The following is a 20,034-nucleotide window of genomic DNA, read 5'->3' as shown; positions in this document are numbered from 1 at the left end:
GTGGCGTAGCGAAGGCCGAAGGGGGGGAGGAGCAATGAGCCATGGCCCATCATTGGCCGTAGACATTATTTTGAGCGCTGGACGTTTAGGCACATCGGGCATTAACCTAAAAGCCTACACGAACGGTTACAAATAGGCACTAGTAAACGGGTAAACTGCGTTTGAACACATAGAATAAAAGATATTATAATTTTACCGGATAAATCAGTCTAATCAAAGAACTTTTGGGTAAACATAATACACATAAATTATTAGACAATATGTAATATCTTTTTTACGCCTATTATATCAATATAATATAATATATGACTACAGATTTCTTTATTCTTTCATTCACATAGACTCAGTTTGACAGTATGTCAGTTTGATTCGTTTTTCCTAACTAAATAGTAAGAACCATGAATGTGAATATAACTGAAATTTTTGAAACACGTCATGGTAAATAATGCGTAATAATTAGTAATTTTAGATGTAGTGAATTTATAAAATAAAAAAAGACGAGGGTAACATTTTTTGTTGTACCAACGCTAATAACATCTGATACCTTATATTATCTAGATAAATACTGCTTAAGTTATCTAATGTTTATCTTAGATCTAGATAAATGTATTAATAAATAAGTATCCATAAATAATAAATATACATTTCGAAACAATTAAAAGCCAACCTCCCCGTGGTGTCTCCTGGGCAGTGATGTAAATTGTATAATACAAATTGTATAATATTGTATTATACAAACGTATTATACGTCATGTATAAAAAAATAAAATACAAATAGTATAAAAAAAAAATTGTGGTAAATGGTAGATCAATAATAAAGAGAAAATATACGCAACACAATGTTTCAAATTATAACAGTAATACAACGACGGAGCACGGCCACACAAGTAACATGGTTATTAGTACGAACGTCTCTCCAGCACCACCCATTCAAAAATTTTACAATTTTTTTTTACAGGAAATTAGCATGAATTTGCATGACTATCGCCAAAATTTGCATGACAAAATATACAACTCTATGACAAAAAATGATGTGCGGTGCTGGAGAGACGTCTCACCAGCACCGCCCAACGTAAAACTTAAAAATAATAACAAACTCGATATACCAAAATGTAGCACGTGATTAGCACGAATTTGCATGATATACCCCGAAATTCGCACGTGTCTGGTCCGCGAACAAACCACGTTCGATTATTTCGCGCGTCTCGCCAGCACCGCCCAAAATGGAAATTTTGCGAAAATCAAAAAACTGTTTATGCCAATATTTAGCACGTGATTAGCACGAATTTGCACGATATACCCCGAAATTCGCACGTGTCTGGTCCGCGAACAAACCACGTTCGACTATTTCGCGCGTCTCGCCAGCACCGCCCAAAATGGAAATTTTGCGAAAATCAAAAAAATGTTTATGCCAATATTTATTAAATTTTGATTTTCCATTATTTTTTAGTTTTATTTCTAGAAATGTTAATAAAATTTTAGTTGTTGGTTAAAAAAGCTTGAAAATATAAAATAGAAGGCTCCTAGTATATTGTTTCAAAGGTAGATGAAAAATATTAAAAATATTTAGTCACAGTTTTTTTTTATAAGCATTTAAAGTTCAGAAATCACGAAAGTTAGCAAATTATTTTGAGTGAGGATTCGTAAAAATTTTTCTTTTTAAATCTAAGATTTTAAAATGTAATACAAGATTCCTTATAAGATTATCTACCTTTATCAAAAAAAAAATGTGTACGAGAAAGTAAAATTAAAGTTTTATGACCGTTTGAAATTCAAATTTTTACAACATTTAATATTTACTCGATTTCTCATGTAGCGATTTCCTTATTTTGTTGTAATTCAAAATCGAATAACTGTAGATACATGAAAATTTCACTGAATGTTTATTATATTAGCATTTCCTACACACCATACAATTTTAAAAATATTTTGACTGTTGTGCCAAAAAGTGTAAAAATTGTATACAAGGCTCCTGATATATTGTTACAATAGCAGTTGTAAAATATGAAAAATACATTGGCACAGTTTTTTTTATAAGCATTTAAAGATCAAATCTTGACAAAATTTATCAAAATATCGAAAATTATCAATCATTGTAATTAATAAATTATAAAATGTTCAGTTTTTATAGCTAAGGATTCAAAATTTAAAACAAGATTCCATGTAAGTAGTTTATTCTGTTACCAAAAAATCAAAATAATACACAAGCACAGTTTATTTTTATAGTAATTTTAAGTACAAATTTGGACGAAATTACATATTAAAAAACCTAGAATAACTATTTTAGTTATTTTGTTGTGATTGTATAATATTATTCGTGGTTACTTGAAACTTCTAAAGTGTACTATTATATATCTATGATAGTATCACGGTTTGTTGTTGATGTATAACGCGTTACAAGTACCTAATGGATATTGTGATATGATTAATTTGGAATTTAGTATAGGTACCTATTATAGGTCAATTTTTTTTTTAATACCATAAATATGTATAATATGTCTTAAACCTAGACTGACATACCGTCTCCGCTCAGAATCGTTTTTCTTATACAATGATATATCATTAAATTAAAATTTAATACCATGCATTATACAGTGACCCACTTGTAACCTTCAGTACAGCAGAGCACCTTTTTATTAATATTTTCACTGTAGATTGAATAATTGTTAAGTTGATAGAGCTAATTATTTAACAGTGGTAGACTTAATATAATGCTCATGTTGGATCCCTTGTTTTTAATTTGGTTAGCTCGTAGGTAGTAAAATATTTGAATGTTTTGATTAAAATAGGATATATTATATCTAAAATAGTTTAACTTGAATCATCTCTAAGGTTTAATACGATCATGTTATTGTTTGGGTGTGATTGTAATATGATTTGTACCGTGGTATGATGGGTGAGCTGGGGAATTCCAAACAGAAGTTCATCGATATCCCATCGTATTATTGTTATTGCTCATTGCCTATTGGCCAATAAAAATAAGCTGCGCTACTAATATTGCTACTGTATTATCATTAACCATTTTTAGTATCCAGGATTTTTTTAATTCATTATTCCGATTTCACCGTTGTTGAAATAAACGTTGTTTCCACGCCGTTATGAGTTTGGTTATTTAGTTTGCACCTAATAGTTAGTTTATGTATAATTTTTCTCTATTAATTCATTACTACCTGAATAATGGTGGGTCGAAAAACAGTTATCCCGTCTCATCAAATTGTGGAAGCAGTTCTTAAGTTTAAAGACCGTATAATAACTGAAGTCAATGGTGAAAAAAGTAAGTAGACCTAAATTTTTATAAAAACTTACAGTAATAATCAATTTAATACTAAATTAAATTAATTGACGTAGTAAATTATAACTTTATTGTGTGTATTCACTAATATGTAGGGCTCGGTAGTTATATAGATGTTAAAAAATTAAAAATATGCTTGAAAAAATGTGAAATATGAAAAACAAATTTAAGTATTTAATATAGAAATTTAAAATTATTCAAAATTCCAAAAATACCACTTTTTGTAATTAATTTTCACTAAAAGAAATAAAAGATTGATAAATAATTAGGTATATAATATTCAAATATTTGAATTTTTAAATTTTTTTGTGCTGAACAAATAGTTTTCATCGTCGTGGCGCGAGCTAACCTTAAGTAAAAAAAAATAAAGCGGCGGCACGACAGTGTATATTATTATCTCGAAGCAGGAGTTGCCCATTTCAACATTGTACATTTTGGTGTTTTTTTTAACCGGACCTAACTAATTATCTACTAAATCAATATATTTCTAATAAATTGGAAAAATTAGAAAAATCGTGCAGATGATCTTTTTGAATAAATCATCAAAATAGTACTGTTAGAAATTACGTTATTAAAGGAAATGTGCAAACTTTTTAATGAGAAATTATAATGAAATCTGGAATCACGGCGGCCGCATCTCGCATTGTCGTGCCGACTGATTCCCCCACTCAATTTCATGTACGCGACGCATTTCATTATTGCTCTTTCACGACTTCACGTATATTTTAACTTAGATTCTCGCCACTACCTATACGTAGCTATGGATTATTTGTTTCAATTCGTTATAAACTATATCGCTTCATTGAATTACATTATAGCTTAAATTTTTTATATTTTATTTAATGTAGTTTGTTAAATTGTAATTAATACTATAGTATTACACTATTACCTAGTGTGTTATACTGTTGATAATTATTCCTATGTTCGTACCTATATTATGTTCGTACGATAATATATTGGTATTATTTAATTATAAATATGCCAAATAAAGTGTACAAAGAAAGAATAAAAAATAAAGAAAAGTACTTATTGAATAAAAAAAAGAATCTTAGTGATAAAATAAATTTCCCAAAAATACTGTTGTCTTGACAATTTTCTAAATTAATGGTTATATCACAACTCAGTGCAAAAAACGGAAGAGTAAAAAAAACAGATCTTTAAGTACTGTAACGATGTGATATCATAAATAAATTCTAAGTAAATTGAATAAAAAATATACTTATTTTGTTTCAATAATTTATTTACTCGGTGAGAAACTATATGACGTAAACTTTATACGACACAGCACACGAAATAACGTGAATAAAATAAACAAAATGCATTAGAAAATCAATGTAATTTAAAATATTATATTATAATGGACATTTCTGCTCAAAATAATTTCTCGCCAAGTAAATAAATTATTAAAACAAAATAAGTGTACTTTTTATTAAATTTACTTAGCATTGATTTATGATAGCCGATAGGTATCACATCCTTAAAGTGCTTAAAGATCTATTTTTTTTTTACTTATCCGTTTTTTACACTGAGTTCGACGTAATGTATAATTTTATTGTATTCTCTTAACATTTTTTATTCAAATTACCTTTTTCCACATAGTTCGTTCTATAACCAAAAAATACAAATAATATTACCTATATAAACACAGTTATTGTTTACACAAATTTTAAGTTAAATTTGGACGAAATTAGGTAAGTACATGAAAACCTAGAACACCGATTTTAGTTATTTTGTTGTAATTTAAAAATATTATTCGTTGGTAAATGGTAACTATATACTTGAAACTTTTAAAGTATATTATTATATTCCATACTGACATCAAATACAATTTTTTCAGAAAATTAATTTTAACCTACTCGTAAAATAAATTTCTGTTTGACCAATATTAATATACCATCCAATATGGTTAGTGTGATAAAATATTATGTTTCAAATTTTCAACCCTAATATTATTTTAATTTTGTATTTTGTAAATTGAGTTTTTTCCAAAGAATAATCAAATAAAATACATTATTATTAATATGAAATAAAAACAACAAGAATATTGTGATTATAATTATTGTATACAGAATTATCATTTATGCTAATTTATTCTTAAATAATAATAATACAAAATATATATTGTATATTATACTTCGTACCGTGAGTAGGCTATTATTATTGGAGGGTTGTGCAAAAATAAGGATTTAAACAAAATTCATAATTTGACGTAACATTTTACAAATTCTATTTTTACAAATATTCTTTTCAGAAATTATTGTAGCTACTGACACTGTTTGAAGTGATATAAGTATTTATTTAAATAGTCTTATGAGTAAAAGTGCTATTCACACTTTTGTGTATAAGGGACGCCATGAGATAAAAGAAAAGCTCGGATTTTGTTCTAGTCCCAAGATTGATCCACCAGAAGCCATCTTTAATTCTTCCACAGAATATGGTCGGTATTACTTTTTACACGTATTATTCAAATATATTACTTATATAAGTACACTTTTATTTGATTATTTCATAATGATAAGGTATTATTACACAATACATATCATCTAAATAAAGTTTTTTTTATTTAACTATATGCACTTACATCATTAAATTATCTGCGTTACAATTGACATATATTAATAACTGTTAACTTTTTTTTATACAGGTAGTTCGGATGAAAATTTCAGCAGTAATCTGGATTTTCCTAGAAGAAAATTTGTGGTAACTTTTTCTTCAGAAGAATGGAAAAAAATAAAACCTGATGATGTGCAATACAGACTGCATGATAAAAAACGACCATCACAAAGTTTTAAAACGTACTATGCATTAACCAAAAATCAATGGACACCTATTTTGGCTGAACATTTTTGGGTGCATACACAACTTCCATGCTGCTTATCATTCCGCAAAGCAAATGTTCATCCACATGGAACAAACTTTGTGACCGTATTTGGACGATGTAGTGTATGCAGCTCATGCTTTAAAGGGATTATTTCTGAAAAACCATTAGATAATGAAAAGTAATATTTTTATTAAATTTTAAGCAAATTTTTTTCCTAAATTTTGTTATTTCATACAAAGTTGTACATTTTAATTTTATTTTTTACAGGGTATTAATGCAATGCACGTATACGGGGAATTTTGACATGTTGCACGAGCCAAATAAAAAACGCCGTTTGTTGGGAACAGCAAAGGAAAAAGTAATAACAGCCATTGTTCAAAAAAATATGTCTAGCGCCACACATCGTGAAACAGAAGCTGTACGACTGATGAAAACAGGTGATTTTAGTCCGTAATAATAAGTATAAAAAAAAATCCTTTTCAGGAGGAGGGTGTTGGAGGGGGAGCGTTAAATTTGAAAAACTACAATTTTATTCACCTCAATCTTTTGTAACGTTAGGTTAGTAAAAAAAATTAAAATCGTTATTTTAGATTAGTAGTGAAGCGATTCATTTTACAATGATGTTTTTTTTACGTCTGTGAACAATTTTTAGAGCTGTTATGCTTGAGTCATCGACTTAGGACTTGTTCTGTTAGGAAAGTGAATGTTTGTTCTTTAAAAAAAACAGAAATGCATCCTAATACTGAGTAATACCTACATATTCAAAATAATTGGGGGAAAAGTAAGGGTACAACAAACATTTTTACAAGAAAAAAAATGTTCAAACCATCAATCAAATATTTCATATTTTCAGGTTATTCTGAACCACCTATTATACCATCGGGGTTATATAAATCATTGTTTTAAAACGATCTGTCAGCCTAAACATATTTTACTATAGGTATATTGGTACCTATATGGTATTTCTGTAAGTAATTTATTTTTCTATCAGTAGTACCAGGTTGAACTAACTCTTGACAAAAACTAATTTTCTATATTATAAATTATAATATTATTTTATACGATCTTGCTAGATGTTATTATTACCTAGTCAATAGTAAATACAATACAAACATACGGTTTTAATAGATTTGTGGTAGCGAATAGCATAAAATAAATCTAAATATTTTGAAAATATTGTGACGTGCAATAAAGGTGCTTTTAAGTATTCCACTTATATTACTTGTATAATACAAGTATTCATGTTAATATTAATTATGTTGAAATTTACATATGTAATGTCTTTGGAATTAAATTGGCCGTGTATTATATTTTAAATTTTGAACAATATTATATTATTTTGTTGTCATGGAAATATTCGTTTGGATGTTTATTCATACGACCGATTACATATTTTGAATCAGTTTATATTTCGTAACGAACCGCTTAACGAATTATTTTATTTTCTATAACATAAATATAATTTAATAATCAACTTTTGAATGTATTACTTATATCTTATTGTTTAATAATTTTTCTATAACCTTGCGTGAGGTAAAAAAAAAACGCTGAGGAGTCAACCTTATAAAAATCAAAAAAAGTTTTGCAAAACAACGTCACTACGTCAGGACGAGTGCAGAATAATCCGACTGTTGGAAATTCGCAGAATTACGAGTTCCGCACCCATAGCGGATATCCGTCGAAAGACAACACTCACATGATGGCAGACGACGGAGCATATACGGCAGACGACCCTACGCTGACCGTGGGGCCGAAAATTGTCTGTATCACTGAGCTCTGTGACCAACAACCGTCGGCGACGACATCCACATTGCAGGTGGAGGCCGATCAGAGGACTTTAGATTTAGCACCACTACTATCCCTGTGTCCAAATGACGAACTGTTGGAAGCTCCTGTTGGAATCTTGCAGGAGTGCGATTATCCATCGACAGACAACGTATATATGGTGGACGACAATAAATACACGACGAAAGATGACGCGGTAGACGACCCTACACTGACCGCGAGGCCAAAAATTGTATGTGCTATCAGTGAGCTCCGTGATCAACAACCGACGACGACGACATTGACTTCGAGCAAAAGTGATGGCGACGGGTTGGAGCCAGCGACAACTACGATCCAAGTAAAGTCAGCGGTGACTGAACAGCTTGATTCTTACGTGGCACCGGTTAGAATCCAGCTGTTAGATGCACTGGCTGATGTTAACGATTTGGTTCCGGACGAGGCAACCGAAAGCACGACCATAGTTCCTATAGTCGTGGACAAAAATGATGGCGACGGGTTGGAGCCAGCGATGACTACGACCCAAGTAAAGTCAGCGGTGACTGAACAGCTTGATTCTTACGTGGCACCGGTTAGAATCCAGCTGTTAGATGCACTGGCTGATGTTAACGATTTTGTTCCGGACGAGGCAACCAAAAGCACGACCATAGTTCCTATAGTCGTGGCCAAAAGTGATGGCGACGGGTTGGAGCCAGCGATGACTACGATCCAAGTAAAGTCAGCGGTGACTGAACAGCTTGATTCTTACGTGGCACCGGTTAGAATCCAGCTGTTAGATGCACTGGCTGATGTTAACGATTTTGTTCCGGACGAGGCAACCGAAAGCACGACCATAGTTCCTATAGCCGTGGCCAAAAGTGATGGCGATGGGTTGGAGCCAGCGACGACTGCGGTCCAAGCAAAGTCAGCAGCAGCAGAAAAACCCCGGCAAGGTCGTCGTAGATCGTTCTTATCGGCAGTGGGGAGGCGGCTCCTCAAGTTCGGGAGGACGTTATGCTGCTGTTGCTGTTGCAAATAGTGTGGTAGGTACAACGATACCGCCATATGGTGCGCTCGATTGCATCTGTGAGATGACAACGAGTTGAGAAGACAAGAGGGATGCAAAAAGAGATGTTGACTGGTGTCATCAATCCAAAATTTAAGTTTATAATTTATTAAAATTCATTTTGTTTAATTTTCGTTTTGTTGAAAAACTTTAATATTATAATGATTGTTAATTTGCTCATATTATCAAATAAACAATGAAGCATAACATATGTAAATATTAATTATACATGTAAATTTTTACTTCGAATACCGTCAAATTTTTTTCTGATTGTTATAAAAAATAAAAATGTGAGAAATAAAAAAAAAATGTACATAATCATAAGTAATAACAATAAAACAAATAATATAATTTAATGTGTACATTCGTCTTTAACACTAATTACTTTATATTTTTATGATTATTATATTTATAAGTCGTATTTTATTGTTGAATAAGGCCTAACACGGGAGATACCGGACAAATAGAACCATGACAGAGGTATAGCTAAATTGCCTATCCATAACGCCGTGTAATCATAACAATAATATTGAAATACACGAAGAAAAAAAACTAACGGCATTACAGAAGAAGATAAAAGTATAACAATATTTTTAGACAATTTGATTTACAAAAAATTTTTTATCGTGGAAGCCCATGCAGTAAATAATATAACTAATTTTTTTAAAAAAAAACGTCAAATTTACAAGTATACGAAAATGTAGATAATAATATTAAATATTCATATACCAATAATTATTAAGTTTACATAGGTACCCAAGATAAACAACTGTATAATTCATTCAATGTTTAAGGTTTACATTTTAACATTTTTTCTGCGGAATAATAAAATATTTTTTTAAATAAAATGTTTTAACTTGTTTTTATCTACCTATATAATTTTGTCGTAACCAATTTCCACAATTTTATCTAACTTTAAAATTAAATTTCATATTTTAGTTACTACCTCAATTATAATACTTTTTCAGTTTTCTATAATTTATAATCTACTGTTAGATGCCCAAAAAAATGCAAAATAAACTTTCTAATTCTTATTCAAATGTACATAAAACAAATTTGTGACAAGACGAGCATTGTACAGTAAGCTTTGAAAAACAATGCTAAGTGCATCGAAATCCCAGCCCTAGTTATAAGTATAGACAAGCGGAGTAGTGGACAAAAATTTTGTGGGGTAACCCCGCGTACCACTTCACTCCACCATCTAAACTTTTTTATTTATTAAATTTTCATTTTCCATTATTTTTTAGTTTTATTTCTAGAAATGTCAATAAAATTTTATTTGTTGGTTAAAAAAAGCTTGAAAATGTAATAGAAGGCTCCTAGTATATTGTTTCAAAGGTAGATGAAAAATATTAAAAATATTTAGTCTCAGTTTTTTTTTATAAGCATTTAAAGTTCAAAAATCACGAAAGTTAGCAAATTATTTTGAGTTGAGAATTCGTAAAAATTTTTCTTTTTAAATCTAAGATTTTTATTTTGGTAATAATACAAAACTGTGTACAAAGTTAAATTTGAGTTGCACCAAGTTTATATTTTTAAATTAAAGGTTTTCGAAACGTAATTTCTGGTTAAGAAAATTTTGAAATAAAGTTCCCCATTTTATATTTTAATTAATTTAACTTTAGTTTTACTCAGACGCATCCACGTTGAATCAAAATTAACATATAATTTTGCTTTATTATCCCAATTTAATAATTTTTCGGACTCTTCTCAGGCAGCTGAAGCTGGTTGAATCATAAAATACCTCCATTGGTATAGGCACCTATTGTATAAGTACAGGTATGAAGTATTTTATTCCCCACTCATTACACTTCTGCAGTATTATATTTAAGTATTTATTAGAACTTTACACAGAGTTTTTCAAACGTTTAATAGAAATTTCGTAAACAATCTTATTAAATTTTATTTTTTAAAATTGGTTACACTTGGAGGTTGGAATTTTTTTTAATAGATAACAATATATTGTCAAGTTATTTTAATGAAGTACCTATACAATTTGAATTCAGATAATCAAAATATTTTATTTGTACATTTTATGGTATACAAATGCTTTGATAATTTATTTTATTATACTGTATAAATGAGAAGCTCACACAATACAACTGTATTTTGATTGACTGCTTTTGACTTTTTGGTAGTGTCATCAAATAATTCCCAATTGTTAGGCCCTCTTTTACAGTACGCTACATAGTGACCAACAGATGTGCGCAATCTACTTAGCCCTTTCCGATAGTCACATACACCTCGCAATTCATATGCTGTGTTATAATGTGTTAGAACTTGTGGGATATCCTTTAGAGGTATTTGTAGCTGTGGAGCAGCTTCTGTTGATTGATCTTTATAGTTAGTAATATCTCCTGCAATTAAAAAATATGATAACATAAATAAATGTATATAGTGTTTATAGGTTATATTTTAGTTAATGTATTTACTGTAAGTACCTTCCCATTTTAAAATTTCTATAATTAAATGTTTTGTAGATGCTTCGGTCCTTATAGTTTTATCACCATTACATGGGTTTGTTTGATATTGGTTTATATTTCCACAAGTAAAATAGTCTATCGATAATCTTTCTAATAAAAAATTTTGTAAACCATCTAGATTATTTTCTGTGTGGAATGTGATGTATGTCACTGGTTTTTGTTTTTCCGTTGAGTAGTCACATTTAGGGTTTGAACATAATATATAATCAAATGCCGTAGGTATATCTTGAAATAGCTTTTGTATGACAAATGCTGTTGTTGCATGGCAAGAAACTAATGTAATGTCATAGTCAATTTTGGTTGCTTCTGGTTCGAGATAAGTTAATAATATCTGAGCTCTTTCTTTGTAAGTTGTAGGGTTGATTCCTTTTTTAACAATTGACGAAACAAAAGAAAGAAATTCATTTGGGTTTTCCAGGCAATTTATTTCTTCGGAATATCGCTTACTTGTACAATAAGACACCGTGAATATTGAAGCCAGTGCATCAAAAGCACAAGTATTACTAAGTGCAACTTTACCATAACCTTTTAAATTCCTACTTTTTAGATCAGTTACTTTTGAACCATTTTTTAAATTAGGTAACGATGTAATGCTGCGTGAATTATTTAAGTCTATATGACGCAAATGTGTGTTAGAGTTTAAGTAAGAATTTGTTATACGTTGCTTTTTAGATTTTCTATCCCACCCTTCTTTAGCAGTATTCTCATCACAGTTAACTGTTATTGATTTGTTTATTGTGATTTCATTTTCAGTGTCCATTATAATATCATTAATATTGTTTTCATCAATAGCAATAAAGTCATCTTCATTAGTTTGATCAATCAGTATAACTTCTTTAAAGTTGTTACTTTGAATGGTATGTGTGTAATTTGAAGAACGCAAAAGAGAATTTCCTCGTAGAGATATTATGTGTCTTTCTAAAAACAAATCAATATTTGTAGGAAGGTCTATGTCTTTGAAAGTTACTACTTTTAGTTTTTTAAAGCTTGATTCCACTCCTGCAGAACTGGCTGTCATTTTTCCATATTTAAAAATAGGTATCATTAAACCTGACCACAAAGGTAAAAACTGCATGCATTTAATTATTAATGGCACTAATGTGGGCAAATACATAGCATTAATGCCATTACCCTCTTGAATATATTCTTTGCTCTTTTCAAATATTTCCTCAGCCCAACTCTGAAATGGATTTTTTTCATTATCAAGATCAAAATTTTGTGATTCATCCACTTCCTTAATTGAATCATGAATGTCTTCCTCAGAGTCAATAGTTGATAACACTTGATTATACCATTCTTCGTAATTTATAAAACCCGTGGATGTTATATCAATTAATTGTTTTTTATGATACTCACATGGAGTGTCTCTACCTCTCACTGCATCAACTCCATCAGTTTCATTTGTTAACACGACAAATAGGGATAAAACAATTGAATATATTTCCGATATAGATTGGTTTTTAATTATAACTCCTATGCTGCGTAGAATTACTTCTCTAACTCTACCTTGAGTATTCTTCAATGGAATCCATTTACTCACTAATCTTATAAAGTGAGCAACATCTGTTCGTATGAAACAATTGGGCAACCAAATTGGATCCGGCGATACCTTACCTAATGCTAACTTAGCACAAACTCTGATATACTGTTTTAGTGAAGAATACTGGGTAAAACATTTCACACATGCGGACAACAAAGCCATGGATTGGTCGCAAACAGTTTCTCTAGGTGAAGGCACATTAAAATTTAACCAGTTTGCTAGCCAGTTATAGATAGCAAGAGTTGTATGCCGCTCACTTATCATGTTTGAAACCGTAATTTTTTAAAATTCTTAATTAATGTGGATCATTGTTGCATCAATTATGATCTTAGGATAAGAAGTACTTTGACAGTAACTTCTGTAGAGATGGATCTGTTCGCAACTATGGTAATGAATATAAAATGGTTCACAACTTAAATCATGTAGAATGTCTTTATACTCATTTTCATTTTTCATGATTTCCAATGATATAAATACGTCTTCATGCCTTCTATTTGATGCCAAGTTTCGCCATTTTATTTGACGTAATGCACCCCCCGATGGTATAATAGGTGGTTCAGAATAACCTGAAAGAACAAACATTCACTTTCCTAACAGAACAAGTCCTAAGTCGATGACTCAAGCATAACAGCTCTAAAAATTGTTCACAGACGTAAAAAAAACATCATTGTAAAATGAATCGCTTCACTACTAATCTAAAATAACGATTTTAATTTTTTTTACTAACCTAACGTTACAAAAGATTGAGGTGAATAAAATTGTAGTTTTTCAAATTTAACGCTCCCCCTCCAACACCCTCCTCCTGAAAAGGATTTTTTTTTATACTTATTATTACGGACTAAAATCACCTGTTTTCATCAGTCGTACAGCTTCTGTTTCACGATGTGTGGCGCTAGACATATTTTTTTGAACAATGGCTGTTATTACTTTTTCCTTTGCTGTTCCCAACAAACGGCGTTTTTTATTTGGCTCGTGCAACATGTCAAAATTCCCCGTATACGTGCATTGCATTAATACCCTGTAAAAAATAAAATTAAAATGTACAACTTTGTATGAAATAACAAAATTTAGGAAAAAAATTTGCTTAAAATTTAATAAAAATATTACTTTTCATTATCTAATGGTTTTTCAGAAATAATCCCTTTAAAGCATGAGCTGCATACACTACATCGTCCAAATACGGTCACAAAGTTTGTTCCATGTGGATGAACATTTGCTTTGCGGAATGATAAGCAGCATGGAAGTTGTGTATGCACCCAAAAATGTTCAGCCAAAATAGGTGTCCATTGATTTTTGGTTAATGCATAGTACGTTTTAAAACTTTGTGATGGTCGTTTTTTATCATGCAGTCTGTATTGCACATCATCAGGTTTTATTTTTTTCCATTCTTCTGAAGAAAAAGTTACCACAAATTTTCTTCTAGGAAAATCCAGATTACTGCTGAAATTTTCATCCGAACTACCTGTATAAAAAAAAGTTAACAGTTATTAATATATGTCAATTGTAACGCAGATAATTTAATGATGTAAGTGCATATAGTTAAATAAAAAAAACTTTATTTAGATGATATGTATTGTGTAATAATACCTTATCATTATGAAATAATCAAATAAAAGTGTACTTATATAAGTAATATATTTGAATAATACGTGTAAAAAGTAATTTAATTTAGTATTAAATTGATTATTACTGTAAGTTTTTATAAAAATTTAGGTCTACTTACTTTTTTCACCATTGACTTCAGTTATTATACGGTCTTTAAACTTAAGAACTGCTTCCACAATTTGATGAGACGGGATAACTGTTTTTCGACCCACCATTATTCAGGTAGTAATGAATTAATAGAGAAAAATTATACATAAACTAACTATTAGGTGCAAACTAAATAACCAAACTCATAACGGCGTGGAAACAACGTTTATTTCAACAACGGTGAAATCGGAATAATGAATTAAAAAAATCCTGGATACTAAAAATGGTTAATGATAATACAGTAGCAATATTAGTAGCGCAGCTTATTTTTATTGGCCAATAGGCAATGAGCAATAACAATAATACGATGGGATATCGATGAACTTCTGTTTGGAATTCCCCAGCTCACCCATCATACCACGGTACAAATCATATTACAATCACACCCAAACAATAACATGATCGTATTAAACCTTAGAGATGATTCAAGTTAAACTATTTTAGATATAATATATCCTATTTTAATCAAAACATTCAAATATTTTACTACCTACGAGCTAACCAAATTAAAAACAAGGGATCCAACATGAGCATTATATTAAGTCTACCACTGTTAAATAATTAGCTCTATCAACTTAACAATTATTCAATCTACAGTGAAAATATTAATAAAAAGGTGCTCTGCTGTACTGAAGGTTACAAGTGGGTCACTGTATAATGCATGGTATTAAATTTTAATTTAATGATATATCATTGTATAAGAAAAACGATTCTGAGCGGAGACGGTATGTCAGTCTAGGTTTAAGACATATTATACATATTTATGGTATTAAAAAAAAAATTGACCTATAATAGGTACCTATACTAAATTCCAAATTAATCATATCACAATATCCATTAGGTACTTGTAACGCGTTATACATCAACAACAAACCGTGATACTATCATAGATATATAATAGTACACTTTAGAAGTTTCAAGTAACCACGAATAATATTATACAATCACAACAAAATAACTAAAATAGTTATTCTAGGTTTTTTAATATGTAATTTCGTCCAAATTTGTACTTAAAATTACTATAAAAATAAACTGTGCTTGTGTATTATTTTGATTTTTTGGTAACAGAATAAACTACTTACATGGAATCTTGTTTTAAATTTTGAATCCTTAGCTATAAAAACTGAACATTTTATAATTTATTAATTACAATGATTGATAATTTTCGATATTTTGATAAATTTTGTCAAGATTTGATCTTTAAATGCTTATAAAAAAAACTGTGCCAATGTATTTTTCATATTTTACAACTGCTATTGTAACAATATATCAGGAGCCTTGTATACAATTTTTACACTTTTTGGCACAACAGTCAAAATATTTTTAAAATTGTATGGTGTGTAGGAAATGCTAATATAATAAACATTCAGTGAAATTTTCATGTATCTACAGTTATTCGATTTTGAATTACAACAAAATAAGGAAATCGCTACATGAGAAATCGAGTAAATATTAAATGTTGTAAAAATTTGAATTTCAAACGGTCATAAAACTTTAATTTTACTTTCTCGTACACATTTTTTTTTTGATAAAGGTAGATAATCTTATAAGGAATCTTGTATTACATTTTAAAATCTTAGATTTAAAAAGAAAAATTTTTACGAATCCTCACTCAAAATAATTTGCTAACTTTCGTGATTTCTGAACTTTAAATGCTTATAAAAAAAAACTGTGACTAAATATTTTTAATATTTTTCATCTACCTTTGAAACAATATACTAGGAGCCTTCTATTTTATATTTTCAAGCTTTTTTAACCAACAACTAAAATTTTATTAACATTTCTAGAAATAAAACTAAAAAATAATGGAAAATCAAAATTTAATAAATATTGGCATAAACATTTTTTTGATTTTCGCAAAATTTCCATTTTGGGCGGTGCTGGCGAGACGCGCGAAATAGTCGAACGTGGTTTGTTCGCGGACCAGACACGTGCGAATTTCGGGGTATATCGTGCAAATTCGTGCTAATCACGTGCTAAATATTGGCATAAACAGTTTTTTGATTTTCGCAAAATTTCCATTTTGGGCGGTGCTGGCGAGACGCGCGAAATAATCGAACGTGGTTTGTTCGCGGACCAGACACGTGCGAATTTCGGGGTATATCATGCAAATTCGTGCTAATCACGTGCTACATTTTGGTATATCGAGTTTGTTATTATTTTTAAGTTTTACGTTGGGCGGTGCTGGTGAGACGTCTCTCCAGCACCGCACATCATTTTTTGTCATAGAGTTGTATATTTTGTCATGCAAATTTTGGCGAAATTCATGCTAATTACATGCTAATTTCCTGTAAAAAAAAATTGTAAAATTTTTGAATGGGTGGTGCTGGAGAGACGTTCGTGTTATTAGTAGGTGGTAGTCACGATCATATTATAGGAAAGATATTATAAAGATCAACACCAAAGGACTATTCTAGTCATAGATCAACTAACTTAAGTTCTATGATTCTAGTCGTAAACATTTGTAAATCGTTCGTAAATAGTAGTCTGATATCTTACTGATAACTGATAAGTCATACGTCATAATCGTGGACACTACACCTAAGACCGTAGTGTAATATTCTACTAAATTCTAATAATTCTATTTAACTACCTACAGGCTACAAGTTACAATTAATGGAAGTTACTAAACGTTAGTAACTGTTTGTTTTTACTATGGGTCGACCTTCAAAGCAAAAAGCTATTGTTGACAAATATTTTACCAAGTATTATGTTGGAAATATTGAAAAATGAAAATTCTTATTTTGTAAAGAGGCTTATGCCTATAATGCATTTCGTTTGGCAAATAATTTATTAATACGTCTAAAAACTGATTCAAAAAAGTAAACACTTACTAATTAAATAATTACATAGGTACTAATTCAAATAACTGCAAATATTAAAACCTAATACTCAAAACTTAGAACCAATACATTTTCATATATTTTCTATTAGGTTTAGGTAGTTATCAATTTATTACCAGACTGCCATTACATAATTTAATAATCAAAATGCTTTATTATTCATCAATAAACTGAAATATTATTGATATTACATTCTTATTACACTCTGGTAGCTATATATTTAACAATTATCTAAACTACATACGATTTTTGAAAAATACCGTATTATATACGTATCCTCAAAAAAACTACTTCGGAGAAGTAAAAAAGGCTTTATGTGCGTAAGTTGAAGAGATTGGGAGAAAAGATAGAACTTTGGTGTTAGTAAAGATGTGAAATCAATCTCAAAGTTCTGTGCCAAAAAGGGCCACGGTTGAAAAAATAGACTTTGGGGCTTAATAAAGAAGTGAAATCAATACCCAAATTATGTGCCTCAACTTGAAAAAATATCTTATTCAAAAAAATTTCAAGATGTTCAACTGTACAAACATTAAAAAAATATATTAGCACAGAACGGCGTGAATTACAGTTTGTCAACAAAAATTCATACTAATGAGAAAATTAGCACAAAGCGGCCCTAATTACAGATTATCAATAAAAATTCTAGTCAGACAGATTAACTCGTAAACAAGTCAACAACTCCGATTTATGGCTAATTCATCATTATTTTACGCCGTTCTGAGCTAATATTTTTTTTTAATGTTTGTACAGTTGAACATCTTGAAATTTTTTTGAATAAGATATTTTTTCAAGTTGAGGCACATAATTTGGGTATTGATTTCACTTCTTTATTAAGCCCCAAATTCTATTTTTTCAACCGTGGCCCTTTTTGGCACAGAACTTTGAGATTGATTTCACATCTTTATTAACACCAAAGTTCTATCTTTTCTCCCAATCTCTTCAACTTACGCACAGAAAGCCTTTTTTACTTCTCCGAAGTAGTTTTTTTGAGGATTTCAATTATTTTTCCGAAGCACGTTTTACTGTGATATCTCAGGACAATGTAATTATTTTGCTTCAAATACTAAAATCTGGGCGTTTTTGGAATTCTGGGGCCACTTTTGTATTTTCGTGATTTGGTTTTTTATTTGTACCCAGTTGGTTTTGTTCTCCCTGATCATTATGCTGTATCTGCCAGATTTAAGATTATTCTCGTAGAAAATGCAGCTGTGTAGCTTATAGGAGCGATTGTGAATTTTCAGTACAGACGTTGGCAAAGCCTTTATTTTGTAATATTACAGAATATATAATCCCCAGGATTGCTATTATAGGAGTTTTCCAACTGTAATTGAATTATCAAAACTTTGTTGGTAATTTTTGGATCAACCTGAACATTATGAGGTGTATCCTTGTTACAACTTAAACATGTAGTCCCGGTTTTTTTAATTGAACGTTCGAAATCCATAAGTGTTTTTAACTCATACGTTATTTTCGAATCATTTTTTATGGGTACTCCGGTACTCGCATAATATTTGATTGAAATTCTTGGACATTTTTACAAGAACATACAATGCAAAGGTTATGTAAAGTATCATATAATAATCATACGAATTTGTGACAAAAAAATTATACTTATTGTAACAGCAAAATTTACAAATCGTAGTATGTTCCACGGCGTTCGCAGAGTGAATAGAATAGCCATAGAATAGAATAGAATAGAAGACTAGCTAGCTGTTGTTGTGGGTGAGGTTCGCGGTACGGTAGCGGCCGGCGCGTGGCGGTTGCTACGGCGCGGCGTTGGAAGGGGACGTTTGGGCGGCCGCATCTCGCTGTATGACGGACGAAAGAAAAAGACTCACAAAACTGCAGTTTTTAGCTCTGTCTCTCTCGCACTCTGCATTCAACTAACGCGTGCGAGTGAGAGGTCCGAGCGCCGAAACGAAACTTAATGTATAATAGTCTCGCTATCGGTTGTCGGTGTGCTGTTTCTTATCGGTGTTACTTATGCACAGAAAGGAGTCTCTAGCGAGACTCTTCGATAATTCATGTATAATACACGTATTATACAATTGAAAAATAAAATACGGTATTTTTACATGACTGCTCCTGGGTAACGCTTATAGACTATAAAAATAAAATAGAAAAAAAAAGCAGGTAAGTGGATGTTGCTCTGCTGTACAGTAGGTTACAAGTGGATCATTGTATAATAAATTCTTTAAACTTGAATTCAATGATATAATATCATTGTATAAGAAAAACGATACTGAGCGAAAACGGTCAGTCTGGATATTTTATATTGTTATTATTTATTATATTATGTAAGTTGAATTAATATTATAATATTATTATTTTTATTCGTATCTATGGTGATAAACAAAGCGTTAGAAATTAAAAGCCCATTTTTAGCGGTTTTTCGTAATTTTTCGGTGGTTTTTCCCGTGGCATTAAATAACTATTGATAAAATCAAAAAATTACCTCTCTAAGTACCATTTTTAT

General features: G+C 30.3%; 3 protein-coding genes across 3 annotated transcripts; 2 read left to right on the top strand and 1 right to left on the bottom strand.

Moving 5' to 3' along the window:
• Positions 1 to 3,177: 3,177 nt before the first annotated feature.
• Positions 3,178 to 6,685, top strand: LOC132946659 (uncharacterized). The gene is made up of 3 exons (XM_061016703.1): positions 3,178 to 3,274; positions 5,937 to 6,291; positions 6,381 to 6,685. The coding sequence occupies exons 1-3, from the start codon at positions 3,178 to 3,180 to the stop codon at positions 6,565 to 6,567; spliced, it is 639 nt and encodes a 212-aa protein (XP_060872686.1). The 3' UTR covers positions 6,568 to 6,685.
• Positions 6,686 to 7,812: 1,127 nt separating this feature from the next.
• Positions 7,813 to 8,913, top strand: LOC132946658 (uncharacterized). The gene has a single exon (XM_061016702.1). It carries the CDS (start codon positions 7,813 to 7,815, stop codon positions 8,911 to 8,913), a length of 1,101 nt encoding a protein of 366 aa, XP_060872685.1.
• Positions 8,914 to 13,676: 4,763 nt separating this feature from the next.
• Positions 13,677 to 14,783, bottom strand: LOC132946655 (uncharacterized). Its single transcript, XM_061016700.1, has 3 exons — positions 14,687 to 14,783; positions 14,071 to 14,425; positions 13,677 to 13,981 (listed from the first exon to the last, which is right to left on the bottom strand). Exons 1-3 carry the CDS (start codon positions 14,781 to 14,783, stop codon positions 13,795 to 13,797), a joined length of 639 nt encoding a protein of 212 aa, XP_060872683.1. The 3' UTR covers positions 13,677 to 13,794.
• Positions 14,784 to 20,034: the final 5,251 nt, after the last annotated feature.

The sequence above is a fragment of the Metopolophium dirhodum genome, chromosome 6, assembly GCF_019925205.1.
Source record: "Metopolophium dirhodum isolate CAU chromosome 6, ASM1992520v1, whole genome shotgun sequence".
Classification (NCBI taxonomy): domain Eukaryota; kingdom Metazoa; phylum Arthropoda; class Insecta; order Hemiptera; family Aphididae; genus Metopolophium; species Metopolophium dirhodum.
This window is presented reverse-complemented; position numbering and strand designations above follow the sequence as displayed.